Source organism: Amphibalanus amphitrite, unplaced genomic scaffold, assembly GCF_019059575.1.
Source record: "Amphibalanus amphitrite isolate SeventyFive unplaced genomic scaffold, NRLGWU_Aamphi_draft 000040F_arrow, whole genome shotgun sequence".
NCBI lineage: Eukaryota > Metazoa > Arthropoda > Thecostraca > Balanomorpha > Balanidae > Amphibalanus > Amphibalanus amphitrite.
The window spans coordinates 789751-817576 of NW_024881536.1; the positions used below are offsets into that span (position 1 = coordinate 789751).

The following is a 27826-nucleotide window of genomic DNA, read 5'->3' on the forward strand; positions in this document are numbered from 1 at the left end:
AAATGTGTCTAAGAAACAGATGGCCGACACATTCTGCTACGATATGCTGCGAAAAATTTGCCCCTGGCACTTCCCATTTGTTCAGGAATGGGGTTGTTTTGAAAAGGAAAATGGTGCTTGGGAGGTCGGCGCCAGTCATTCATGAAGGAGTTAGCGCCAGAGAAGACCTACAAAATACTCACGGATGGTGTCGATGCAAGCTATCGGCTTTCAGGGAGAAGCGGATGTTGCCGGGGAGCTCGTCAAACCTAAATCCGACGCAGAAACTGCGGGGGATTCCCCTACAAGAGCTTGAAAGCTGGTAACCTTTTATCAGCCTCCGGCAGCTGACGGAGTGACGAAAATCGGTATGGGCAAATATTTTTGGAGATACAGCAAAGGGTTTGGTTTCCAACCTTCCGAATCAGTTGTCAAAGATGCATATTTGTCTAGTGTACACACGGACACCAAAACCTTAGATTTTTGACCGGTTCTTATATGCTTTATTGACATGGGAAATGTGTAAACGAACTTTTGAGACACCCTGTAGTTTCTTAGTTACGAGCCCTGGCCAGTTTTGATCCTGAGTTAAAACATAGTGCGACGTCGGCCCGACGTCGGCTGGACCTCGGCTGGACGTCGGAACATGCGGGCATATCCGACATCCAGCCGACGTCGTGCCGAGGTTGGACCGACGTCGGGCCGACGTCGGCATGCCGATGCCGAGTTGCCGACGTCACCCCGACGTCGGCTGACGTCGGGCCGACGTCGGCATGTTTACTGGGGCCGAAGGTACTGAAAGTTTGGCGGCGATACGTCAAGTGGTTTAGAAGTTATTGTAGAAAAACGGGAGGGGATATGAATAGCCCCCCAGTGGGGCGCGGGTTAACTTGGCCGGGCTCGGGGGTAAAGTCAACAACCGCAGCCCTGGGGAACAATATTTACCCCCCCCCCCCCCCCGCCTAACTCCGTTGATATAGGAACTACGGAAACAAAAATGGTACCAAACGAAAGCTCACGAAAGTAAGATCAGATACATGCGAGTCGTTGACTCGTTTGGTGCCGTTTTCAGCGCTCTAGCTCCACTTGGAAGGGCCATAAACTGCTATGCAAACTGGGTCACGTGACGTGACCTGTGCTGACCTTTGTAGGTCAAACGGCTGGGAGGGCTACCGAATGACTCTGACTGTGGATTGGGCATGTCACGTCTACATTGCGTGCGAGTTCCAGCTTGATCGGAGGTGTCCCGAATCTGGGCTGAAATCTCATCAGTCATCGGAACCGAGATCAAGATCGCAGATCCTTTTTTATTCATGCGCAATGCGCATATTTGGTCGATTTATAATTTTCCAACAATAACGCTCCATCACCTACATATTGCTAAATGACGACACTTCCTTCGGGTCAGGTCGTACGGGTCAGGTAACAAAAGGTCACATCGTTACAAAACTATGCCAGGGTCGTGGAACAACGTTTATTGCAACATTTGCATTCTCAATTCACTGGCAAAGGTCATTTGACCATACGGAGCAGCAAGGACTAATTCCACGTCCGGGTCAGGTCAGGATTTCAGAGTTGTTGTTATGTCGGGAGGTCAGCGGTGGCCAGTGGCGAGTGGTGGGCGGAGTTCGCGGTTAACATCGCGATTAGGAGGTTCACGATCAGTTTTCACCCGCACCCGTGATCAACCCGTCCATTCAGCAGAAACAATAAATTAGACACGCTTACAAATGCTCTATTCAATTACGGGAGCAGTGGCACAATCCAACTGATAAGCACGGAGTGAGCGGCGTCTATTTGTGACAGTCCGATGCGCCGAAGTCGCCCTGGTTAATCAGCTATCACGACAGTACACGAAAGCTCATCCACCGCCCGCCACGGACCTTCCTGGCACGGATTCGCCACCAGTTGGCAGCTACACTGGCGTGCCTTATGTGCATCCTACTTGGCACTTCTAGCATGACGTGGGTGTGAACATGACACAAGTCTCTACATTCTAAAATAACAGAATCAGACTGAGTTTCAAGAACTGAAAGAGCGGACGATGGTCCGTTACGGACGCGAGCTCTGCCATCGTCACTAACACAGCAGCACTCGGGACAGTGTCGTCACTTTCACACGCCACTATTTCCACACTCACTCGGCCAAACACGCCACAACTCCACCGTTCGCTCGGTCAGACACGCCCCTTCCATCACTCGGCCAAACACGCCACCCAAATTTCTAGCAGCTCGGCGCGTGAGGCGGCCCGCAGCAGGGGAACCACCAGCTCCTTCAGACCGCCCTCGGTCTGCGTGCCGCCCTCCTGCGTGCTGGTCACCTCGCAGGCCGTGCCGGCGTCGGCCGTGGCCGGTCCCGCCTGAACGTGGACGTGCCGGCCGGCGGGCCGGGCCGTCTGCACGCCGGCGGTACGCCGCGCCGGCCGATCGGTGGCCGTGGCCGCCTCGCGGCGCGGCGGCTCCGCCTGCTGGCCGGTGCTGCGCAGCTGGGGCGGCGCCGTCTGCTGCGCCGCCGACTGCAGCTCGGGCGGCGGCGGCGTCTGGGTGACGGCGGCCAGGACGGCGAGGGCGGCGGCCGGGCCGGCGGCCGCGTCCACCAGGGCCGGCGAACAGGTCTGCGTGGACGCGCAGCAGGTGGCCGGGCCCTGCTCGACGGCAGGGGCTGGCTCTTCCAGGTCGGGTGTCGGCTCTCTCAGGTCGGGTGTCGGCTCCTCCACGTCGGGTGTCGGCTCCTCCAGGTCGGATGCCGGCCCCTCGCCGTCGGGTGCCGGCTCCTCGGCGCCGAGTGTCGCCTCCTCGGCGCCGAGTGTCGGCTCCTCCACGTCGCCAGGTGGCGCTGCGGGCGCCGTCCTGCCGGCCGCGTCCGTCCTGGGCAGGCACGACAGGGCAGTCAAGAGATGGAACAAGAGTTTCGATCCATGCCAGGGATAAACAGCGGGACTCTGTCATGCAAAAACATATCCGACCTAAAGTGGAACCAAATATTTTGATCGAAAGCATCTACAAAGTCAAGAGCCGCGCACTTCTTTCCTGTGCCGCTTGCGGGCCGTCGCGTCCCAGTATTAATTGGATAGACATATAGCACCAAAGTCAACTGTTGGATGTTTTTTTGCACTGTTTTGATAGACACGGTAATTATGCTCATAAGTGTTAACCATACGTCTCTTATTTTCAAAAACAAATAGTCTTAAGAATACTATTAATTACAGGTTGAGAAAGCCACAAATCCAAATGTTTCTTAATTTTGTGTTTGGCTTTATATAAATTTTCCTTTTTGTCATAAGAGCAAGGTAAACATTCCTGGTTAAAGCAGTTATGTCAAAAGATCACCAGTCTGTCCCAGTCAAAACCTGAGGACTGTTGTCGCTATTCTAGTGGCAGACCTGACTCCCGTAAAACATTATGACCAGCTAACAGCAAACTCGACATGGACTCGGATAGGCTCGAGTTCAACGTTGTAATTACTAAAACCTGGCCGCCACTCTCTCTGTCTGTCCGCCAGTCCTTCCCAGTCTGTCTGCCCTAGTCTGTCCGCAGTCGGGCACTGACCTCTGCTGCCGGACGGCCAGGTAGCCGCTGAGTGCCGCCGTCACCGTCTCCACGCGCGGCGAGCGGAACGGCAGGTCGGCCAGCTGCGCCGGCGGCAGTCTGGCCAGCTGTCCCACCGTGCTGACGCCGCGTGCCGACAGCAGCCGCACCAGGCCCGTGCGCCACGAGGCAGACGTCAGCCGGTCCACCAGCTCGGCTACGCTGTCCGTGCAGTCGGCCAGCGCCGGGCACAGGCCCGCCGAGTCGCCGCACGCCGCCGGGGGCGACTCCTCAAAGTCCTGTGACGGCTCCATCCTGAGGCCGCGCCGGCCGCGGCCGCGAGAGGCGCGCAGCGGCGGCCGACCGGCCCGCGGGATCTCCACGCTCTCCGAGACGGGCGGGTCGGCAAACTGAACCGCGCGCCGCTGTGGGGGAGACACGACACACTGTCAGACGGGCGGCTCACTGAACTGGAGACACACTGTCAGACGGGCGGCTCACTGAACTGGAGACACAGTCAGACGGGCGGCTCACTGAGCTGGAGACACGACACACTGTCAGACGGGCGGCTCACTGAGCTGGAGACACACTGTCAGACGGGCGGCTCACTGAACTGGAGACACGACACGCTGTCACACGGGCGGCTCACTGAGCTGGAGACACACTGTCAGACGGGCGGCTCACTGAGCTGGAGACACGACACACTGTCAGACGGGCGGCTCACTGAACTGGAGACACTCTGTCAGACGGGCGGCTCACTGAACTGGAGACACACTGTCGACGGGCGGCTCACTGAACTGGAGACACGACACACTGTCAGACGGGCGGCTCACTGAGCTGGAGATACGACACACTGTCAGACGGGCGGCTCACTGAGCTGGAGACACACTGTAAGACGGGCGGCTCACTGAACTGGAGACACACTGTCAGACGGGCGGCTCACTGAGCTGGAGACACGACACACTGTCAGACGGGCGGCTCACTGAACTGGAGACACACTGTCAGACGGGCGGCTCACTGAGCTGGAGACACGACACACTGTCAGACGGGCGGCTCACTGAGCTGGAGACACGACACACTGTCAGACGGGCGGCTCACTGAACTGGAGACACGACACACTGTCAGACGGACGGCTCACTGAACTGGAGAAACACTGTCAGACGGGCGGCTCACTGAACTGGAGACACGACACGCTGTCACACGGGCGGCTCACTGAGCTGGAGACACGACACACTGTCAGACGGGCGGCTCACTGAACTGGAGACACACTGTCAGACGGGCGGCTCACTGAACTGGAGACACGACACACTGTCAGACGGCCGGCTCACTGAGCTGGAGACACGACACACTGCCAGACGGGCGGCTCACTGAGCTGGAGACACGACACACTGTCAGACGGGCGGCTCACTGATCTGGAGACACGACACACTGTCAGACGGGCGGCTCACTGAGCTGGAGACACACTGTCAGACGGGCGGCTCACTGAGCTGGAGACACACTGTCAGATGGGCGGCTCACTGCATTAGAGACACACTGACAGACGGACGGCTTACTGAACTGGAGACACACTGTCAGACGGGCGGCTCATTGAACTGGAGACACGACACACTGTCAGACGGGCGGCTCACTGAGCTGGAGACACGACACGCTGTCACACGGGCGGCTCACTGAGCTGGAGACACGACACACTGTCAGACGGGCGGCTCACTGAACTGGAGACACGATACACTGTCAGACGGGCGGCTCACTGAACTGGAGACACGACACACAGTCAGACGGGCGGCTCACTGAGCTGGAGACACGATACACTGTCAGACGGGCGGCTCACTGAGCTGGAGACACGACACACTGTCAGACGGGCGGCTCACTGAACTGGAGACACGACACACTGTCAGACGGGCGGCTCACTGAGCTGGAGACACACTGTCAGACGGACGGCTCACTGAACTGGAGACACACTGTCAGGCGGGCGGCTCACTGAGCTGGAGACACGACACACTGTCAGACGGGCGGCTCACTGAACTGGAGACACGACACACTGTCAGACGGGCGGCTCACTGAGCTGGAGACACACTGTCAGACGGGCGGCTCACTGAGCTGGAGACACGACACACTGTCAGACGGGCGGCTCACTGAGCTGGAGACACGACACACTGTCAGACGGGCGGCTCACTGAGCTGGCGACACACTGTCAGACGGGCGGCTCACTGAGCTGGAGACACACTGTAAGACGGGCGGCTCACTGAACTGGAGACACACTGTCAGACGGGCGGCTCACTGAGCTGGAGACACGACACACTGTCAGTCAGACGGGCGGCTCACTGAACTGGAGACACACTGTCAGACGGGCGGCTCACTGAGCTGGAGACACACTGTAAGACGGGCGGCTCACTGAGCTGGGGACACGACACACTGTCAGACGGGCGGCTCACTGAAATGGAGACACACTGTCAGACGGGCGGCTCACTGAGCTGGAGACACGACACACTGTCAGACGGGCGGCTCACTGAGCTGGAGACACGACACACTGTCAGACGGGCGGCTCACTGAACTGGAGACACGACACACTGTCAGACGGGCGGCTCACTGAGCTGGAGACACACTGTCAGACGGACGGCTCACTGAACTGGAGACACACTGTCAGGCGGGCGGCTCACTGAGCTGGAGACACGACACACTGTCAGACGGGCGGCTCACTGAACTGGAGACACGGCACACTGTCAGACGGGCGGCTCACTGAGCTGGAGACACGACACACTGTCAGACGGGCGGCTCACTGAACTGGAGACACGATACACTGTCAGACGGGCGGCTCACTGAACTGGAGACACACTTGTCAGACGGGCCGCTCGCTGAGCTGGAGACACGACACACAGTCAGACGGGCGGCTCACTGAGCTGGAGACACACTGTCAGACGGGCGGCTCACTGAACAAGAGACACGACACACTCAGACGGGCGGCTCACTGAACTAGAGACACACTGTCAGACGGGCGGCTCACTGAGCTGGAGACACGACACACTGTCAGACGGGCGGCTCACTGAACTGGAGACACTCTGTCAGACGGGCGGCTCACTGAACTGGAGACACACTGTCGACGGGCGGCTCACTGAACTGGAGACACGACACACTGTCAGACGGGCGGCTCACTGAGCTGGAGATACGACACACTGTCAGACGGGCGGCTCACTGAGCTGGAGACACACTGTCAGACGGGCGGCTCACTGAGCTGGAGACACAACACACTGTCAGACGGGCGGCTCACTGAACTGGAGACACACTGTCAGACGGGCGGCTCACTGAGCTGGAGACACGACACACTGTCAGACGGGCGGCTCACTGAGCTGGAGACACGACACACTGTCAGACGGGCGGCTCACTGAACTGGAGACACGACACACTGTCAGACGGACGGCTCACTGAACTGGAGACACACTGTCAGACGGGCAGCTCACTGAACTGGAGACACGACACGCTGTCACACGGGCGGCTCACTGAGCTGGAGACACGACACACTGTCAGACGGGCGGCTCACTGAACTGGAGACACACTGTCAGACGGGCGGCTCACTGAACTGGAGACACGACACACTGTCAGACGGGCGGCTCACTGAGCTGGAGACACGACACACTGTCAGACGGGCGGCTCACTGAGCTGGACACACGACACACTGTCAGACGGGCGGCTCACTGAACTGGAGACACGACACACTGTCAGACGGGCGGCTCACTGAGCTGGAGACACACTGTCAGACGGGCGGCTCACTGAGCTGGAGACACTGTCAGACGGGCGGCTCACTGAGCTGGAGACACGACACACTGTCAGACGGGCGGCTCACTGAGCTGGAGACACGACACACTGTCAGACGGGCGGCTCACTGCATTAGAGACACACTGTCAGACGGACGGCTTACTGAACTGGAGACACACTGTCAGACGGGCGGCTCACTGAACTGGAGACACGACACACTGTCAGACGGGCGGCTCACTGAGCTGGAGACACGACACGCTGTCACACGGGCGGCTCACTGAGCTGGAGACACGACACACTGTCAGACGGGCGGCTCACTGAACTGGAGACACGATACACTGTCAGACGGGCGGCTCACTGAACTGGAGACACGGCACACTGTCAGACGGGCGGCTCACTGAGCTGGAGACACGACACACTGTCAGACGGGCGGCTCACTGAACTGGAGACACGATACACTGTCAGACGGGCGGCTCACTGAACTGGAGACACACTTGTCAGACGGGCCGCTCGCTGAGCTGGAGACACGACACACAGTCAGACGGGCGGCTCACTGAGCTGGAGACACACTGTCAGACGGGCGGCTCACTGAACAAGAGACACGACACACTCAGACGGGCGGCTCACTGAACTAGAGACACACTGTCAGACGGGCGGCTCACTGAGCTGGAGACACGACACACTGTCAGACGGGCGGCTCACTGAACTGGAGACACTCTGTCAGACGGGCGGCTCACTGAACTGGAGACACACTGTCGACGGGCGGCTCACTGAACTGGAGACACGACACACTGTCAGACGGGCGGCTCACTGAGCTGGAGATACGACACACTGTCAGACGGGCGGCTCACTGAGCTGGAGACACACTGTCAGACGGGCGGCTCACTGAGCTGGAGACACAACACACTGTCAGACGGGCGGCTCACTGAACTGGAGACACACTGTCAGACGGGCGGCTCACTGAGCTGGAGACACGACACACTGTCAGACGGGCGGCTCACTGAGCTGGAGACACGACACACTGTCAGACGGGCGGCTCACTGAACTGGAGACACGACACACTGTCAGACGGACGGCTCACTGAACTGGAGACACACTGTCAGACGGGCAGCTCACTGAACTGGAGACACGACACGCTGTCACACGGGCGGCTCACTGAGCTGGAGACACGACACACTGTCAGACGGGCGGCTCACTGAACTGGAGACACACTGTCAGACGGGCGGCTCACTGAACTGGAGACACGACACACTGTCAGACGGGCGGCTCACTGAGCTGGAGACACGACACACTGTCAGACGGGCGGCTCACTGAGCTGGACACACGACACACTGTCAGACGGGCGGCTCACTGAACTGGAGACACGACACACTGTCAGACGGGCGGCTCACTGAGCTGGAGACACACTGTCAGACGGGCGGCTCACTGAGCTGGAGACACTGTCAGACGGGCGGCTCACTGAGCTGGAGACACGACACACTGTCAGACGGGCGGCTCACTGAGCTGGAGACACGACACACTGTCAGACGGGCGGCTCACTGCATTAGAGACACACTGTCAGACGGACGGCTTACTGAACTGGAGACACACTGTCAGACGGGCGGCTCACTGAACTGGAGACACGACACACTGTCAGACGGGCGGCTCACTGAGCTGGAGACACGACACGCTGTCACACGGGCGGCTCACTGAGCTGGAGACACGACACACTGTCAGACGGGCGGCTCACTGAACTGGAGACACGATACACTGTCAGACGGGCGGCTCACTGAACTGGAGACACGACACACTGTCAGACGGGCGGCTCACTGAGCTGGAGACACGACACACTGTCAGACGGGCGGCTCACTGAGCTGGAGACACGACACACTGTCAGACGGGCGGCTCACTGAACTGGAGACACGACACACTGTCAGACGGGCGGCTCACTGAGCTGGAGACACACTGTCAGACGGACGGCTCACTGAACTGGAGACACACTGTCAGACGGGCGGCTCACTGAGCTGGAGACACGACACACTGTCAGACGGGCGGCTCACTGAACTGGAGACACGACACACTGTCAGACGGGCGGCTCACTGAGCTGGAGACACACTGTCAGACGGGCGGCTCACTGAGCTGGAGACATGACACACTGTCAGACGGGCGGCTCACTGAGCTGGAGACACGACACACTGTCAGACGGGCGGCTCACTGAGCTGGCGACACACTGTCAGACGGGCGGCTCACTGAGCTGGAGACACACTGTAAGACGGGCGGCTCACTGAACTGGAGACACACTGTCAGACGGGCGGCTCACTGAGCTGGCGACACACTGTCAGACGGGCGGCTCACTGAGCTGGAGACACACTGTAAGACGGGCGGCTCACTGAACTGGAGACACACTGTCAGACGGGCGGCTCACTGAGCTGGAGACACACTGTCAGACGGGCGGCTCACTGAGCTGGAGACACACTGTAAGACGGGCGGCTCACTGAGCTGGGGACACGACACACTGTCAGACGGGCGGCTCACTGAACTGGAGACACACTGTCAGACGGGCGGCTCACTGAGCTGGAGACACGACACACTGTCAGACGGGCGGCTCACTGAGCTGGAGACACGACACACTGTCAGACGGGCGGCTCACTGAACTGGAGACACACTGTCAGACGGGCCGCTCACTGAGCTGGAGACACGACACACAGTCAGACGGGCGGCTCACTGAGCTGGAGACACACTGTCAGACGGGCGGCTCACTGAGCTGGAGACACACTGTCGGACGGGCGGCTCACTGAACTGGAGACACGACACACTGTCAGACGGGCGGCTCACTGAGCTGGAGACACGACACACTGTCAGACGGGCGGCTCACTGAACTGGAGACACGATACACTGTCAGACGGGCGGCTCACTGAGGTGGAGACACGACACACTGTCAGACGGGCGGCTCACTAAACTGGAGACACACTGTCAGACGGGCGGCTCACTGGGCTGGAGACACGATACACTGTCAGACGGGCGGCTCACTGAGCTGGAGACACACTGTCAGACGGGCGGCTCACTGAGGTGGAGACACGACACACTGTCAGACGGGCGGCTCACTGAGCTGGAGACACGACACACTGTCAGACGGGCGGCTCATTGAGCTGGAGACACACTGTCAGACGGGCGGCTCACTGAACTGGAGACACACTGTCAGACGGGCGGCTCACTGAGCTAGAGACACACTGTCAGACGGGCGGCTCACTGAGCTGGAGACACGACACACTGTCAGACGGGCGGCTCAGTGAGCTGGAGACACGACACACTGTCAGACGGGCGGCTCACTGAGCTGGAGACACACTGTCAGAGGGGCGGCTCACTGAGCTGGAGACACGACACACTGTCAGACGGGCGGCTCACTGAGCTGGAGACACGACACACTGCCAGACGGGCGGCTCACTGGACTGGAGACACGCTGTCAGACGGGCGGCTCACTGAACTGGAGACACACTGTCAGACGGGCGGCTCACTGAACTGGAGACATACTGTCAGACGGGCGGCTCACTGAACTGGAGACACAATGTCAGACGGGCGGCTCACTGAACTGGAGACACGACACGCTGTCACACGGGCGGCTCACTGAGCTGGAGACACGACACACTGTCAGATGGGCGGCTCACTGAGGTGGAGACACAATGTCAGACGGGCGGCTCACTGAGCTGGAGACACGACACGCTGTCACACGGGCGGCTCACTGAACTGGAGACACACTGTCAGACGGGCGGCTCACTGAGCTGGAGACACGACACACTGTCAGACGGGCGGCTCACTGAACTGGAGACACGACACACTGTCAGACGGGCGGCTCACTGAGCTGGAGACACACTGTCAGACGGGCGGTTCACTGAGCTGGAGACACACTGTCAGATGGGCGGCTCACTGAACTGGAGGCACACTGTCAGACGGGCGGCTCACTGAGCTGGAGACACGACACACTGTCAGACGGGCGGCTCACTGAACTGGAGACACACTATCCGACGGGCGGCTCACTGAACTGGAGACACGACACACTGTCAGACGGGCGGCTCACTGAACTGGAGACACAATGTCAGACGGGCGGCTCACTGAACTGTTGACACACTGTCCGACGGGCGGCTCACTGAACTGGAGACACGACACACTGTCAGACGGGCGGCTCACTGAACTGGAGACACGATGACGACACACTGTCAGACGGGTGGCTCACTGAACTGGAGACACACTGTCAGACGGGCGGTTCACTGAGCTGGAGACACGATACACTGTCAGACGGGCGGCTCACTGAGCTGGAGACACGACACACTGTCAGAGGGGCGGCTCACTGAGCTGGAGACACACTGTCAGACGGGCGGCTCACTGAACTGGAGACACGACACACTGTCAGACGGGCGGCTCAGTGACTTGGATACACTGTCAGACGGGTGGCTCACTAAACTGGAGACACACTGTCAGACGGGCGGCTCACTGAACTGGAGACACGACACACTGTCAGACGGGCGGCTCACTGAACTGAAGACACGACACACTGTCAGACGGGCGGCTCACTAAACTGGAGACACACTGTCAGACGGGCGGCTCACTGAACTGGAGACACGACACACTGTCAGACGGGCGGCTCACTGAACTGGAGACACGACACGCTGTCAGACGGGCGGCTCACTGAACTGGAGACACACTGTCAGACGGGCGGCTCACTGAACTGGAGACACACTGTCAGACGGGCGGCTCAGTGAACTAGAGGCACGACACACTGTCAGACGGGCGGCTCACTGAACTGGAGACACACTGTCGGACGGGCGGCTCACTGAGCTGGAGACACGACACACTGTCAGACGGGCGGCTCACTGAAATGGAGACACACTGTCAGACGGGCGGCTCACTGAGCTGGAGACACACTGTCGGACGGGCGGCTCACTGAGCTGGAGACACGACGCGCTGTCAGAGGGGCGGCTCACTGAACTGGAGACACGCTGTCAGACGGGCGGCTCACTGAACTGGACCCGGCTGCGGGGGAGGAGACACGACACACTGTCAGCGGCCGGAGACGGCCGGAGCTGACGGAACAGACAGGAGTCTGTGCAGCTCTTGTCAGACCCTTAGGGAGACAGCAGGGAGATGAACGAACCAGACCCACGGCAAAAGAGGACTGACGGATTTTACTTAGTCAAATCTTCCGCGCCGATCAAATAATATTGTTGCTTATTGAAGAGAATTAAGCATTGAAGCATTACCGTTAGCATCCGAATATCATTCGTCCAGGTCACGGAATGGCGGCCTGCAATAGCACGGCGCCAGCCTCTACGGACGGGGCCGCGGACCCATCATCCGGTTGCCTTACCTTGCCGGGCGTGGGCGGCGAGTCGACAGAAGGCGGACCCATCAGCCGCCTCCGCTTCAAGATGCCCGCGCTGGGGGACGCCTGAGGCGAGTACACGTGGCGGGCCCAGGGCGGCCGCCGCTGCACCGGCGTCGACGGCGTGGGCGGCAGCGCCGGCGGCGACCGCTCGCGCTCGGGACTCTCGGCAGCGTCTGCGGGCGGCGCCTGCCGCTTCTGGGCGAGCCCGACCAGGCGGGCGGCGCGGGACGTGGCCACTGGCGGCGGCGCGGGGGCGGCGGCGCGTCTCGGCGGCAGACCGCCGTTGAGCTCGGGGGAGGCGAACAGTTCCTCGGACTCAGCAGGCGGCGGTGGCGGGCCGGCCGCCGGCGCCGCGTCCCCGGCAGCCTCCGAGCTCCGCGCGGCTGGCTCGTCCAGGCCGAGCTGGCGGCGCGCGCTGCAGACCGCCGGCTCGGAGAGGCGCGACAGGCGCACCACGGCCCGCTTCAGAGGCGTGCCCTCGTGCTCCTCCGGCGGCGGCTCCACAGCGGCCGGCCCGTTGGAGTCTGTCACCGTCACCCCGGGTTCCACCGGGGCGGTTCTGTCCGAGTTAGTGGCCGCCGTCTGCGGTGATTCAGTCACACTCACACTGCCCACCGGCTCCGGGTCACCACAGACGGGCGCAGCGGCAGGCGGCGGAGGAGTGACGGCCCGGTCCGCGCGCTCCGACTGGGTCTCCACGACGACCTCCGGCACCGCCGGAGCCTTCAGCGGACTCTCTGTAGGGGCGTCAGCGGCCGCAGGAGAGGGAGTGATGTCGGCTGTGTCGGCGGCAGTCGCTGCAGCGGCACCGGTAGCAGCTTCGTCCGAGGGTGCGCTCTCGTCCATTGGAGGGACATCTTCGTCTACTGGAGTGGCGTCTTCATCCGCCGAGGGGGCGCTCTGGTTCACGGTGGAGGCGCTCTCGCCCACTGGACTGGCACTCTCGTCCACCGGAGGGGCGCTCTCCCCTACCGCGGTGGTTTCGCCATCAGTCACCGGCCCATTGGACTGGGCAACGGACGCCTCGGTTTCTGGAATCCCCTCCGATGACGGCGCGGCGTTTTGTTCGTCGCTCTTCGCCGGCTCTGACGCGTCATTTTCGTCGCTCGCCGCCGGTGCCACGACGCGTTGGTCGTCGCTCATCGTCGTTTCTGTCGCGTCCTGTTCCTCCGTCACCATCCGCTCTGTCCCGCCCGGCTCCTCGCTCGCAGCGACCTTCACCGGCGGCTCCTCTTCTGTCGGGTCGGCCGACAGCTCCGTCGAAATATCGTCCTCCGGCGGTGGAGCGCCGCACTGCTCCGGCGGCGTCTGGGTGTCCATTTCCACGGATCCCTCCTCCTCCGGCCGCCCGGGGTCGGTGGCTGCCGCGGCGGCCGGCGGCCGGCTCGGCTCCGGCGGGCTCTCCTCCATGAGACGTCTCTCTGACAGCGTCACCACGGCGGTGCGCCGGCGGCGAGTGCGCGCGCGCCGCGCCTCGGCAGCCGCCAGCCGGCCGGCCGCTCCGCGCTTCGGCTGCTGGCTGGCCTGGGAGTCCGGATCGGAGCCCCCCTCGGACCGAGCCGACCTGCTCGTGCTCAGTCTCCGCCTCTTCAGCGCCAGCGACGGCCCGTCCGTGTCGGGATCGGCCTGCAGCACGGCCGGCGCCGACTCGGCCTCCGCCGGCTCGTCGGCGCCGGACGGGGCGCTGGGCGCCGGCTCGGAGCGCCTCCGCCGGCGTCTGTCGGCCTCCAGCAGGCGGCGCGCGCTGCTGATGAACGCGGCCACCTGCGGAGAGCGTTTGATGGTCCGCCGCGGCCTGCAGCGCCGGCCCACCGGCGACGCGTTGCTGGATGGTGTCGGAGCGTTCCCAGAGGGTGGCTCAGCGTCCTCCGAGGATGGCTCAGCGTCCTCCGAGGGTGGTTCAGCGTCCTCCGAGGGTGGTTTAGCGTCCTCTGAGGGTGACGGAGCGTCGCCGGGGGATGGTGAAGCGTCGCCCTCCCCGGCGGGCGCGTCCTTAGAGGCCGGCAGCACGTCCGAGCGGTCTGCGTCGGCGGCGTCCGCTCCGGTTTCCGCGGCGTCCCCAGCCTTCACTGCCGTCTTGGTAGCCTCTCCGCTTGGCGGCGACGGCGGGGTCGTAGCGTCCTCCGTTTTACTCAAGGGCGCGGGATCCGTCTTGCGCGAAGGCGAGGGGTCCACCTTACACGAGGACGCAACACTGTCCGTGTTCTTCGGAGAGGCGGCGCCGTTTGTTTTGGCTGGGGAGGCGGCGCCGTTTGTTTTGGCTGGGGAGGCGGCGCCGTTTGTTTTGGCTGGGGAGGCGGCGTCGTCCACTGTGGTCGGGGGCGCGTCCATAGCCTCCTCTGTGTGAATGTTCAGTCCACTGGTGGCGACTGCGCCGGCGGGCCCCGTCGCCGCCGCGCCCGCCGGCCCCGGCAGCGACTGCCGCAGCCTTCTGGGCCGTACGCGCCGCGGAGCCCGGCGGGGCAGCTCCTCCGACTGGGCGGCGGGCGGCCCGCCCACCGCGCCGGCGAACGACACGGCGCCCGGCTCCGGCTGCGACTCGGTGCCGAGCAGGCGGCGGCGCGCGCCCGACCGGCTCCCGGAGGCCGACAGGGAGGCGGCGCCGCCGGCCGGGGCCGCGGGCGTCCTCAGCTCGGCGCCGGTCTGGCTGTCGTCCGGCGCCGCGGCGGCGGCCGCCAGCTGCTGGGTGTCCTGGGACAGGTCGGCGTACAGCGCCGGGATCGAGTCGCGCGGCGCGGCGCGCACCTCGCGCTGATGCTCGGTCAGCGGCCGCGGTCCGGCCGGGGACGGCGGGATCACCACGAACTGGAACCGCACACAGACAAACGGGCGTCAGACATCGGGGGTGCTTACTGCTTGGATATGACGTTCAGTAACGATAGAAATGTGTTTTTACGACGGATTGATCGGCTGTCTAAGTTACGAAATAATCGATCTCAACTTTATAACGCATACCACCGATAATTACAATAATGAAACTCTTGATGCTTTCAGAAACACGAATTGCAAACAATGAGCGTATATCGGCACACTACCGCGCCGACCACGCTGTAGGCATAGCGTCAGCCTGGTGAGGTAAACCAATCTAAGCGCTCGACCAATAAGCCAGATACCACGCCTCAAAAGCCTTCCCAAGCTGAAGCAACCAAGCCGAGATGGAACAATAAAGAAATCAATTATTTAACCAATCACGTGCAAATAACAGACAGTATAATGTGATACACGGGGTAAAAACCGAGTTGACATCTACATGCGTTGCGAAAACTGAGAGTTGTTATAGGTTGGGCATTGGCAGTCATTTCTGGTAGGGTGCTCAACACTGCGGGGGTCACCGGCGCCCCTTCCATCCCTGCTCCACCCCCACCCATCACTCCTGTGGCCGCTCCCGCCCCGCTCCGGACCCTGTCCGGAACCGTTCCGCCCCGCTCCGGACCCTGTCCGGAACCGTCCCGCCCTGCTCCGGCCGCTCCGATCCCTGTTCCCGACCCCCATTCCACCCCCTCCCGTCCCTGCTCCGGCCAGTCACTCGCCTCAGGTTGTCCGCCAAGAGGTGAGGAGGTGACCCGTCCCCCCCGTCCCCTCCCGTCCCTGCCACTCGCCTCAGGTTGTCCGCCAAGAGGTGAGGAGGTGACCCGTCCCCCCGTCCACTCCCGTCCCTGCCACTCGCCTCAGGTTGTCCGCCAGGTGAGGAGGTGACCCGTCCCCCCGTCCCTGTCACTCGCCTCAGGTTGTCCGCCGAGCGGCGAGGAGCACGGCAGCCGGGCCAGTCGTATCAGCGGCACCCGCCGGCCCTCGGCAGACTGCTGCAGCCCTGTCACCTAGCAGCGCGCGCGGCAGCGGTCAGCGCCGCCGCAGACGGCCGAATAGACGGACCCGTACCCTCAGCGCAGCGCCCCGATCGTGCGAACAGGCAGGCGCTAGGCTATTGCAATTAAATGACCAACCTTATATAAATATTATTTATGAAAATAATTAAAATGCTAAGTGGCAATACTTAATTGATGTGATAGTGTATCGGCCACAGACCTTCGTCAGTGTAAGGGAGAGTGGGATGTGTCTCTCTGTTTGTGAATAAGGAGCGTGTGGCTTTCATATAGCACCTCGAGCACAGTATTTTTCATCCAACTTCAGTTATACCTTCCAGAGCCATTAAAGGGCAAAGCCATTCGATGTTTATGATGCGTTAAATGCATTTTAGAAGCTTTAAAATTAAATTTGCCTCTGGAAAAATATCACACTCTTTACCGATAGTTCTTGCTGTGATTGCGCGAGTCGAACGGACATTCCTCGTTTTTTTTTTTGGGGGGGGGGGGGGGAATAGCTCGCGCAAAAAGCGGCCGATCGCGACGAAACTTTGAGTACCTTCGAGTTGATCACTTTCACACCTACACTGAAAATTTCATGACCCTGACCCGAACGACCCTTGGCCTGTTTCTCAAGACCATGTTTGTCCGGAATGGCGTAACATATCTCACATATAAACACACCGAGAAACATGAAAAGATGATAAATGAATTAGAGAGTTGAACATCACAACGCGTTTGCTAGCCACCTACTGAAGCCTCGTTCGAACATGCGTTGCTCAGCTTTGTGCTTAGTCCGCTCGATCAGAAAGGTCACAATACAAATTATAAATCATCTACAGGAATGAAGCTGCGTACCTCGACAGTTTCTGATGCCACAGGAGGGAAAAGTGCGGAGAACAACGCAAAAGCGAGGAACAAAACTGACGCGTGAATTGCACAGCCTAAAGGCATCTTACACCTATAGCATAGGCTATGTAAATCTACACCTTTAAAACCTTTTGAGAGCTCTGAGATTCATCATAAGCCATTCGGGGCCGAATCATAGGCCATTCTTCAGAAGCAAAACTGTAGAAATCATCAAAACCCGTTCCGATCTCCGTACTGAAGCACGATAGACGATTCCTCAACCTGAGTACTCCCCCCCCCCCCGCCTCCCCCGTCTCCATTTCATACCGCACGAGCTGATGAACGCTGATGAAGGTCTGCGGCCGGTATATTGACAACGCAATGCCGTGTAAGCAGTGAAGTTTTTGAAGAAAATAAAATGTCAAAATAATAAGTCATTTAATTGCAATAATTAGGTTCTCCAACAAACATCAACAAAAGAAAATTAAATTCGTGAGTACACTTAACAAAACCATTCACCGGTTAGGCAGCACACCAATGTACCAGGAACCAAAAATTGAAAACACCAAGCACCAAGTAACTCTAAGCAAAACTCCAAACGAGAGCTGCGGCGTTCATAACAGAAAAACAAAACAAAAATTGTTAAAGCCGAGCCGGGCACACCAAACAAGCTCCACCAGCTACCACTGCACAGCACCAAACCAGCCACCACCGCCGTGCCCTGCGACGCGTGCCTCCGGCAGACACCAGCCAGGCCGCCGCGGCCCCTCAGCTCCCCGCTGACACACCCGGTGGGTACTCACCGTGTCCTCCTTACCGCCGCGGGCCGGGGACGGCGGCGCAGCCGGCGGCGGCGGCCGGCCCGGCGACATGGCCGTCTTGTTGGGGCTGGCGGCCGCCCGCTGCCGGCGCTCCTTCTCGGCCGAGAGCGCCTCCATCAGCCGGCGGCGCGGCTTGAAGGCGGGCGAGCCGGCGGCGGCGGCGGGCTCCGGCTCGGGCGGCGGCGCCAGGCGCGCCAGTAGCGGCGCCAGGTGCTCGGGCACGGCGGGCCGGCGCGGCGCCAGCACGGCGTGCCACAGCCGGCGGCTGGGCTCGGCCGCCGGCGCCGCCTCCAGCAGCGGAGCCAGCTGCGCCAGCACGGCCGTCGGCGACAGCTCCGAGAGCCGCTGGCGCACCAGACCGACCACCGCCTCGTACGCCGACAGCACCTGGCGGAGACAGGGACAGGGGTGAGCGCACACAGACACGTGAGAGGTCAATGATAGGTAACAAAACTCATCTATATATATAACCAATATATAACCATCACGGAATATATAACCATCACGGCTGTTACTAAATAAGTGCATCATCTTACAGCATGGCCAACGCAACTCAAAAAAAAAAAAAAATAATGTAGCAAAACCACCGTCCGCTAGCAAGCCCCGGAGCACCACCGGCCTCCTTACCTTGTCATGCACGGGTGAGTGTCCTACCCTGACCCCTCTCGGACGGTGAAAGCCCACACCTCCACCGTACCTTGTTTCGGACGGGTGAGTTCGGCGCCGCCACCTGCAGCAAGCTCGCAGTGGCCGCTCCCAGCGTCTGTACCAGAACGGCGGTGGCCGGCGCCGCCGCGACGTGCGCGCCCGACAGCCGGCGCACGCTCTCGGCCAGGTCGGCGACAGCCTCGGGCGTGGCGTGCTCCTCCAGCTGGGAGCAGAGGTCGGCCAGCAGCAGCAGCAGCGGCGCCAGCTGCGGCACGGTGGCCTCCAGGACGGCCGCTGACGCGTCCGACGGAGACGGGCCGCGGCGCTTCAGGGGCGAGCCTGCGGCGGGGAGATAGCGGTCAGACCAAGCGGGGAGGCGGCGGTGCGACAGAGCGGAGAACTCGCGATGGGCGCCGCAACTAGCATGAACTTCCTAAACATTCTGTCAAATTCTGTCTGTAACGCCCGTCCCTTCCCCTTCCACCCTGCTCCGGCTGTGACCCGTCCCGTCCACCCTGCTCTGGCTGTAGCCCGTCCCGCCCACCCTGTCCTGGCTGTAGCCCGTCCCGTCCACCCTGTTCTGGCTGTAGCCCGTCCCGTCCACCCTGTTCTAACTGTAGCCCGTCCCGTCCACCCTGCCCTGCCCTGGCTGTAGCCCGTCCCGTCCACCCTGCTCTGGCTGTAGCCCGTTCCGTCCACCCTGCTCTGGCTACAGCCCGTCCCGTCCGCGAGTTACCTAAGTGTGGAACTACAAGTCGATTCTAGGGCTCTGATTGGTGACTTTGGTCGGGGGATGACGCTTATAGCATGACGTCACTCGCGTACTTGGCCGGACCAACGGCGCTGCGCAGGCGCGCCGAGCCAACCCAGAGGCTCTCAAACTCAATTGTACAGATCCTGCGCATTGAATGGCGAAACTTCGGCGAGTTCGCTTGAGTTTGGAAGCCCCTGCCAGAGAACTGGAGACGGCCGGATTATTTGCTGGACAGTGGGCAGCGCAGATGGCGATTGACGGTGCCAAAAAGATGATAGGGAAAAAGGGGTTGAGACTTGAGCAGTGAATTATAAGCCTGTTGCATAGCTGAGTGGTAAATTGTAAAATACTTAAGGTTTGAAGAGATGCAGTGTAGTTTAGCCGACTCAGGGGCATTTTGCCGAGTTATGTAAGGCGGAAGGGTCGCAACTCGCAAGTCGTTTGTTTTAGATTGCCTGATTAAAATGTAAAGCGTACCTAATGTTTTAATTGATAATACAGCGAGCTTGGGCATCTGCTCAATCCATTTCTTCTCTGCAATAGTGCATTCGCCACTGTAATTCATTGTAAGAGGCACTGGGCTGCGCCGCCTGTTAATTATTCCGAAACCACCAGTGAATTGTCACAGTCACTCACAACAATACGAATCGTTCAGTCGTGCGCTGGGGGTCCGCCAAGTTTGAGTGTGCTGCAGAATGCAGACTGGACCGCCGAGAATATAACACTTCCGTCTCCCTGGGCGAGCGGCGCATTGGAGCCGAAGGAAACTGCTTCAGTTTTTTTTTTGTGGGGAAGATATCCATGTTTGAAAATTATGTTCTGGAATGATGCGATAAGGAAAAGGACGGTTTCTTGAATTGAGGGCTGTGGAGAAGAAGCAGATTTTCTCATTTGCTACCCGATACAACGCGAAAAGACGCAAATGTTGCACATTGGGCTTAATAAGTCTAATAAAAGATAAGGGACTTCGTGAATCATGCCTAACTGACCGCGACCCAGTTATTTGCCACTGCAGGTAGGTACTAGGTAGGTAGATACTCATTTGTAAACAGAGCGTTCCACCAACCCTCGCCAGAAATTCAATCAGCAGTTGCTTATCTTAAAACGTTTGAGTGCACCTAACAACCTTTAAAAATGACGTCCTCCCTTTCAATGGTTCGTTCGAAGACACAAAGCCAGAATCAGCCAAGCAATATCGGAATCCATTGCGCAGTGTGTCGACTGTCGGATGTGCCCATCCACATAGCATAGCACACACTGCTAAATGCAGGTACGCTCACCTACACATTAGGTATTCGAAGGACTTGATAGCTCATACACATGGAAGAAACGCATGAAATGTGATTAATAGCTACAGCAGAAGTTTGGCGTCCGATGCCTCTTCGCCAAGTTAAGACCATGCCAATCTCGGCCAGTCTGCCGCCGCGCCGGCACTGGCCGTGGTGTGACGTCATCCGGCCGGCTCGGCGCTAGGTAGTTCCACACTTAGGTAACTCGCCGGCCCGTCCACCCTGCTCTGGCTGTAGCCCGTCCCGTCCACCCTCCTCTGGCTGTAGTCCGTCCCGTCCACCCTGCTCTGGCTGTAGCCCGTCCCGTCCACCCTGTTCTGGCTGTAGCCCGTCCCGTCCACCCTGCTCTGGCTGTAGCCCGTCCCGTCCTCCCTGCTCCTGCTGTGACCCGTCCCTCCCTCTCACGTCGCTCACCAGTGCCGGAGCGCGGCGCTCCGTCCGTCTCTTTGAGCAGGGCGGTCTCGGCCATCACCCTCAGACAGTGCGCTGCCGCCGGCACCGCGAGGGGCGCCGCCGCGCGCAGCCGGCCGGCCACCTCCGCGGCCAGAGCGTTCGGCGGCGCCGTGGCCACCAGTTCAGCGGCCACGCGCGCCGCGCAGTACAGCCGCGACCAGGTGTGCAGGTGGGGGCCGGCGGCCGGCGGCGGCCAGCTGAGCGGGGCCGCCAGCAGCGCAGACACCGGGCCAAAGTCGTGGCCCAGCGCGTCACCGCTGTCCACCTCCTGAGTCTGCGGACGGAACGGGGGAGCCGTGAGCTGGGTGAACCGGGGAGGGGAGTCGTGAGCCGCGGATAGGGGAACCCACCGAACAGAACCACCGAGAGGGACTCAAATATATTGGCAGGGACCCAGCTATCAAATATTTCTCATTGACACACTTTTCCATCAGCATTGAACACAGTGACAACACTATCCTTTAGACTTCAGAGTTACCGTCATCCGCCCAGGCCCCCATCATTCCGAGTGGCTACCAACCTCCCCCCCCCCCGCCGTCCGCTCAGCGTCCTCCCCTCCCCACCGCCGCCACCCGCTCAGTAACTCCCTGCCCCGCCTCTGCTCACCTTCTCGATATGTTCCAGCAGCGTCTCCGCCGTGTCGTGCCAGACCAGCGGGCGCAGCTCCTCGGCCAGCTCCGCGCCGCTCAGCAACGCCACCAGCTCGGGTAGCCGGCGCAGCGCGTCCGCGCCCAGCGCGCGCACCAGCCGTGAGAGCGCGGCGCCGCCGGACGGCTCGCCGCTCGGCCGCCGGCCCAGCGAGCGCAGCAGGAAGAGCGCGGGCGGCCCGCCGGCGCCCTCCATCTGGTGCAACGAGGACCAGACGAACCTCTCCGGCAGGCGGGCCACCAGACGATCGGCCACGATCACCACCTGAGGCAGAGAGTCAGAGACCCGTCAGCGACCGCAGCGGGACGGGCCGGGGCTGGGGCACTTAAAAGTGAAGCCTCAAGGGCACCAGGCAAGTGGTCAATTTTACGCGAATGTGGACCGGAGTTCAAATGTTTCAGTCAGTGATTACCAATAAAAAGGCTGTAAATACTCGCCGTTAATTCATTTTAGCGGCAATATCAAAACAAAGGAATTTCGTCTATCATCGACCACCTCGCACCAAATACAATCCTCCCGGCCGCCCCACACCACTGTGAGCACCCTGTCGCTGTGGCCGCCGAGCCGTTCCGCGGCTGCACCCACCTGTTCAGCCACAGGCGACTCCAGCTGCGCGGCCAGCAGGGTGTCCAGCGCTCGCAGCACCGCCGTCACCGGCAGGCCCTGCTCGCGGGTCAGACCCAGTGACGCCTGCGACTCCAGGTGGCGTGTGGTCCAGTCGAGCAGCGGCTCCAACAGTACCTCCGCCAGGCCGTCGGCGGGCGCGCGCAGCAGACAGGCAGCCGCCGAGTCGGCCAGCAGCGCCGCGTGGCGCGCGAACACCGCACCAGTCACTGCCTCGTGCTCGCGGGCCGCCACCGACTCCGCGGCGAACTGGCGGCAGCCCGGCGAGAGCAGCTGTATGAGGGCGGCGCGCGCCAGCGGCCGCGCATCGGCCAGCTGCAGCACCACGCCGCCCACACGGTCGCGCGCGCCGCCGCCCCCGCCGTTGGCCAGGCCCTTATCGGCCGGCACAAAGCAGAAGCGCAGGAAGGGCTCTGTGGTAGTGTCGAAGGTGGCACTGAGGTGCGGCCCGAGGCCGGCCAGCAGCGTCCACCAGACGCGGAACTTTTCCACCGCCACCGCCGGCCGGCCCGTGTTACCCTGCGTCAGTGGAGTGATCAGCAGCTTCAGACGCTTGGGGTTCTCGTGCAGCCGGCCCGACGCCAGGAAATTGTTCACCATTGAGCGCCAGGCGACGAAGCTGCGCCGTCGCAGCTCGTTGTTGTTGCTGCGGAACGGCGCCTGGATCACCTGCAGCACCTGGTTGATGAGCGCCGTGCTCTGCAGTCTGGCGCCCAGACAGTCGACCAGCAGCGCCCAGGCGGTCAGCGCCTGCGCGCCGCACTCGGGCCGGGTCACCGCCTCCTGCAGCTGAGCCAGGTAGCCGCCCGAGGTGGCCATAGCCAGCAGCTCGCCCGTGAACGCGGCCTGCACGCCGGCCACCGCCATACACGCGCGCACCGTCTCTTCGGCCTCGGTGGCCACGGCCGGCATGGTGGAGCGCAGCAGGACGGGCCAGAGCAGGCGCACCAGCGGCACGAGTGCTGTCGGGCCGGCGGCCGGCGAGCCCGCCACCCGGCGCACCAGCGTTACGGCGCGGATCTGCACGGCGCTGGGCATGCCGGCGCGCAGCAGCGTGCGCACCAGCTGCGCCAGCGGCTCGGGCCGCTCCTCGGGCAGGTGGCCGGCCCCCACCAGCGCCTCCAGACACCAGAGCGCGCGCACCAGCGGCCGGCGCGCCTCCACAGCCGGCTGGCGCAGCAGCTGGTGCAGCAGCGGCAGCAGCCAGCCGGACACCTCGGTGGCCAGCTCGGCCGGCGGCGCGCGCCGGTGCAGCAGCACGCCGAGCACGGTCAGCGCCGTCCGACTCAGGTCCACATCACGGTGCTGCGCGTGCGCACAGGCGCGCTTCAGCAGAGTGGCCGCCTCCTTTTCCGCCACGGCCGGCCGCTCCTGCAGGTGCCTGGGGGGGGGGGGAGTTAATGTCACTGCTCAGCGAGAGACCAGCTATCTGTATGGTAAAAAAATTGCACAGGCATCTTGCCGGTGTGCAAACTGAATGAGATCTGAAGGAAGGGGTCTGCCATCGTCGGCGGGACAGACAGCCATGAACTACATGTTAGTAGCGAAAGGGTACCAGAAAACGCGATCATAAGCAGCATTTGGGAGCTGTGACAGGGTTACCAATAAATTGTTGAGCTGTGACAGCGTAAAGATGCTGCACGATCAGGTGTCATGAAATATTAGTCTTGAACAAACTTTGGCTGCATACTGGTGTTTTTTCCTTACTCCAGCCCGGATATTCCAGATGCGTTCTGACTTGTCAGATAATGGGAGTTTCCAGAGACAAAAGTCATTAATTAAATCAGCTCAAGTTGTCGCTTCAGTCAGTGGAACACGGCCGCCGTCATTGAAATAATAATCACCAGACAGTTCAACTTCAATGGTCAGCTTCAGCTTGTGAGGTTCTTTTTCAAAGAGTCCATTTTCATTCTCAGAGGTGTGAACAACTGAAATATACGACGACACGTGCTCTGCCCCCTATTCCGCACCAGTCGTGGCCAGCCCAGTCGATCGTCCTCGTAGGCCAGCGAGGACCCGTGCTGCCCTCTATCGCCCGGTCTGCAGCGCCCCTGGCGGACGGGCTCCCACTCAGTGCCTCAAAGAGACCTGTTGCCGACCCCTCGGACGGCAGCCGGTCTTGGAGGGCTGGTCGGCCTGTCCATTCGGAGGGGCTCAGCCCCGGCGACACTCTAGGGTGTCTGCCCAGACCAATGTCTCCCCCTAATTCTTATCATCCTTCCGGCTCTGAAATGGTCTTGTCATACCGAAAGGGCCTAACCCAACAAAATAAACAAACAAAACAAGCAAACAAAACAAGACACCCTAGTGCAAAAAGGAAAAAGAAGAGTTGTGACATTTGTTCCCATAAAAATAACTCCACAATTACTGGGGCGATTTCGCTGAAACTTGGCATGCAGGTAGGCACCCACCGGCCAATGCATTCCCATGTGTTATGGTCACGGTGCTACTGCACGTGAGCACGTGCAAGGGACGCTTCTGGATCTCTAGAACGGCAGGGCCGATTGCGCTCAAATCTGATACGTGGTTAGGGAGTTGGTGGGGTGGCGTGTAAAGGTCACTTTGTACAGTCTACACGTGCACACATGCAGGGAGCCTCTCCCAGATCTCGGGAATGGCTGAACTGATTGCCTCCAAATTTGGCCCACTGCTAGTGACCATTTAGTAGGGTGCTGTGGCCTGTGAGCAAGCCAGTTGAAGGTACCTGCCTCTCGTCCTTCCACACATGCAGGGCTCACCGGCTCACTCTCTCGCTCGCTCATTGTTTGCTCAAAAAGCATTTTACTGGTAGTAGTGCCCAGTGAAAGTGAGACCATTATAAAAGGAAGTGCACCTCCAAAACACTTCATTAGTTCCCCCAATTACAGAGTACACCTTCCTTGTGGTAATGAGTTGACTGATACTGATTCAAGACAAGATTAGTGACATAGGTACTGCGTGATCAAGCAACTCCAGGATGGGCATAAAAATAGCAGATCTAGTATGATTGGCAAGATAGTCAGAGCTAAATTTATTCAAGTCGAAATCATCGACATCCGAAGTGGATGTCGCAGAGACGAAGTACCAAAGTACAACGTGTTGAACTGTGTGCGGAGAACGCAGACGGAATGGATGCGGACATGGGCCGTCGCCCGTCTTCGAGTTTTCAATTGGAAATTTAAGATTGAATTTCTACTCTTTCAAGACAAAGTAGATAAAAATTATTTCCTTGGCATGGCACCATCTTGTGATGCTAGGCAATGGCCATATCTTCTTTTTGTAACAAGTGATATCGAGTGTGCGTGAGCTCTCAGTTTGCTGTCCGGATGTGGAGACATTCCTGACGGACTCCGGACGGAAACCGCAGGCGCCCATAGGGCTCTGTGTTAAATTCCGTACGGACCGCAAGTGCTCCGCAATCCGCATAGCGCTCCGCATAGTGGACGGTGGCCTTTAACCCTATTCCTGGCGGGCTCCGCCGGGACAAGAAACTGGCGGGGGGGGGGGGGGGCGATTCGGCCCCCCCCCCCTCAGATCTCAGAAACTACACATCGCAGCGACAAACGGCGAACGGCGTTTGATAGGTCGTTTAAAGATCTACAACTTTTACATAAAACATTTTCAGGTCAGGTCAATATTGAGGTCACCAGAGGTCATCAACGATAAAACGTTTTGGAATTAGTTACCTATATAACTTTTAAACTAAGAAACATAGAGACATAAAACCAATACATTTTTTGTTGCTCTCGCCGAGGCGATGCGAAATAAGTATGTGATGACCTTCACAGGTCAATTTGAAATTTGACCTGAGGTCAAGGTCAGGTCATTCATCAATGAGGTTGTGGGGTATGGTCATGCTGCATACCAAACGACGCGCCTTGACCAGGCGAGCAGTTTGGTACCACTTACAAGTCTTTAGCACCATCATGTCGTGATTTATTGACAGAAAAACGATTTATGACGTCACATGACCTCAGATGACCTTTGCCGGTGCCCCTGTCAATTAGCGGCACCAGGATCATCACCGATGAGATAATCTTCCATAATACTGAAAGAATTGGGTGGTTTTGACTCGTTTACACAAAGCAGGAGGCGTTTCAATATTTTCCCATAGGCTTGCAATGTAAAGGTCACGAGTCTGGCCTGACCTCAGGTCACAGATATGAAAATTCTGAGATATACAAATTGCACATACTGGTACCCTAACTAAAGCCTGAAGAGAAGAAATTGATCGGTCAAAAACTCTAGCTCTGGCGTGATTGCAAACTTTTCTGAGGTAGGGTCACCAAACCGCCTCTGGTGACCTGACCTGAGGTCAGATCAACTCAAAATTTTCAGAAATGTTGTGTAAAAGCCTTTTAGGAAAAGTCAGAAAATTTGGGCTTCCTAGCTCAAAGCGTTTGGGAGAAATAACCAAAAAACCTCAGGGGGGGCTCCTGAGCCCCCCCCCCCCCGCCAGGAATAGGGTTAAACTGCTCTTAGCTTCTGTTTCCCTCCTGGAAACGAAGTGTCACACTTTTGATGCTATAACAGGGCAAAGGATTACACCACACACAAGTGCGTAGCTCAAATATACTACAGGGTGGCAACTCACCCATTTACACTATTCCATCTCCCACTACATCCCCGCAAGGAAGAAGCACACAACTCAATAAACCATAATCATGATGTTGTATGTACCATGTAGAGGGCTTTTGATGTCAATACAAGCATGCATAAAACACTGATGAAACACTTGGCAAGCAACATTGAATACGCAAAAAACAAGTGGAATCACAAAAACCATGTCATTCTGAATGCTGAAAAATGCCATTCTGCCAAACAATATTATGCTATGATGAAATAGGTACTTTAGAAGCTCAGCCCCTCGCTCCAACTACTGATGCCTATTGTGCATGCATCATGGAATTATTTTCTATCATATTTTATGGTGAAAAAGGCCTTTGTTCCAGGACCACATATCAAATTGTACATACGTACGTGTCACAGGATGAACATTAGACATTTGTTCAAATAAAGTTCCCCTCCAACACCTCAGTGCAAGAAAACACGCTCAAGTCCTCCATGAATTTTTCATTTGAAAAGAAGATGTACCTAAGTAGGTACTAGCAAGAACGAAAAATAAAAGCACATCAACGTAGCGAGAGCCAGAGCCGAGAGCAAGAGCAAGAGGAAATGAAATAGGAAGCTCCGTTACATACATATCATGCCTTGAACTTGGGCATAAAGCTTACCTTGCAATCTTTTCATAGTATTTTACCAATGGTGCAACTTCCGTATCTGTCTCCATGACAAAATTGAAATAATAAAACTCGGAATCAAACACCCCCGTCACATGACAAC

At 59.3% G+C, this 27826-nt stretch overlaps 2 protein-coding genes across 2 annotated transcripts; both read right to left on the minus strand.

Annotated features, from left to right (window-relative positions):
• Positions 1–1436: 1436 nt before the first annotated feature.
• Positions 1437–15067, minus strand: LOC122374750 (cell surface glycoprotein 1-like). Its single transcript, XM_043353690.1, has 3 exons — positions 12598–15067; positions 3528–3931; positions 1437–2846 (listed from the first exon to the last, which is right to left on the minus strand). Exons 1-3 carry the CDS (start codon positions 14944–14946, stop codon positions 2174–2176), a joined length of 3426 nt encoding a protein of 1141 aa, XP_043209625.1. The 5' UTR covers positions 14947–15067; the 3' UTR covers positions 1437–2173.
• On the minus strand, positions 14967–27826 carry LOC122375038 (telomere-associated protein RIF1-like). Its single transcript, XM_043354184.1, has 9 exons — positions 27718–27826; positions 22466–23885; positions 21839–22144; positions 21194–21506; positions 18786–19075; positions 18284–18475; positions 18071–18220; positions 15326–15420; positions 14967–15090 (listed from the first exon to the last, which is right to left on the minus strand). Exons 1-9 carry the CDS (start codon positions 27771–27773, stop codon positions 14967–14969), a joined length of 2946 nt encoding a protein of 981 aa, XP_043210119.1. The 5' UTR covers positions 27774–27826.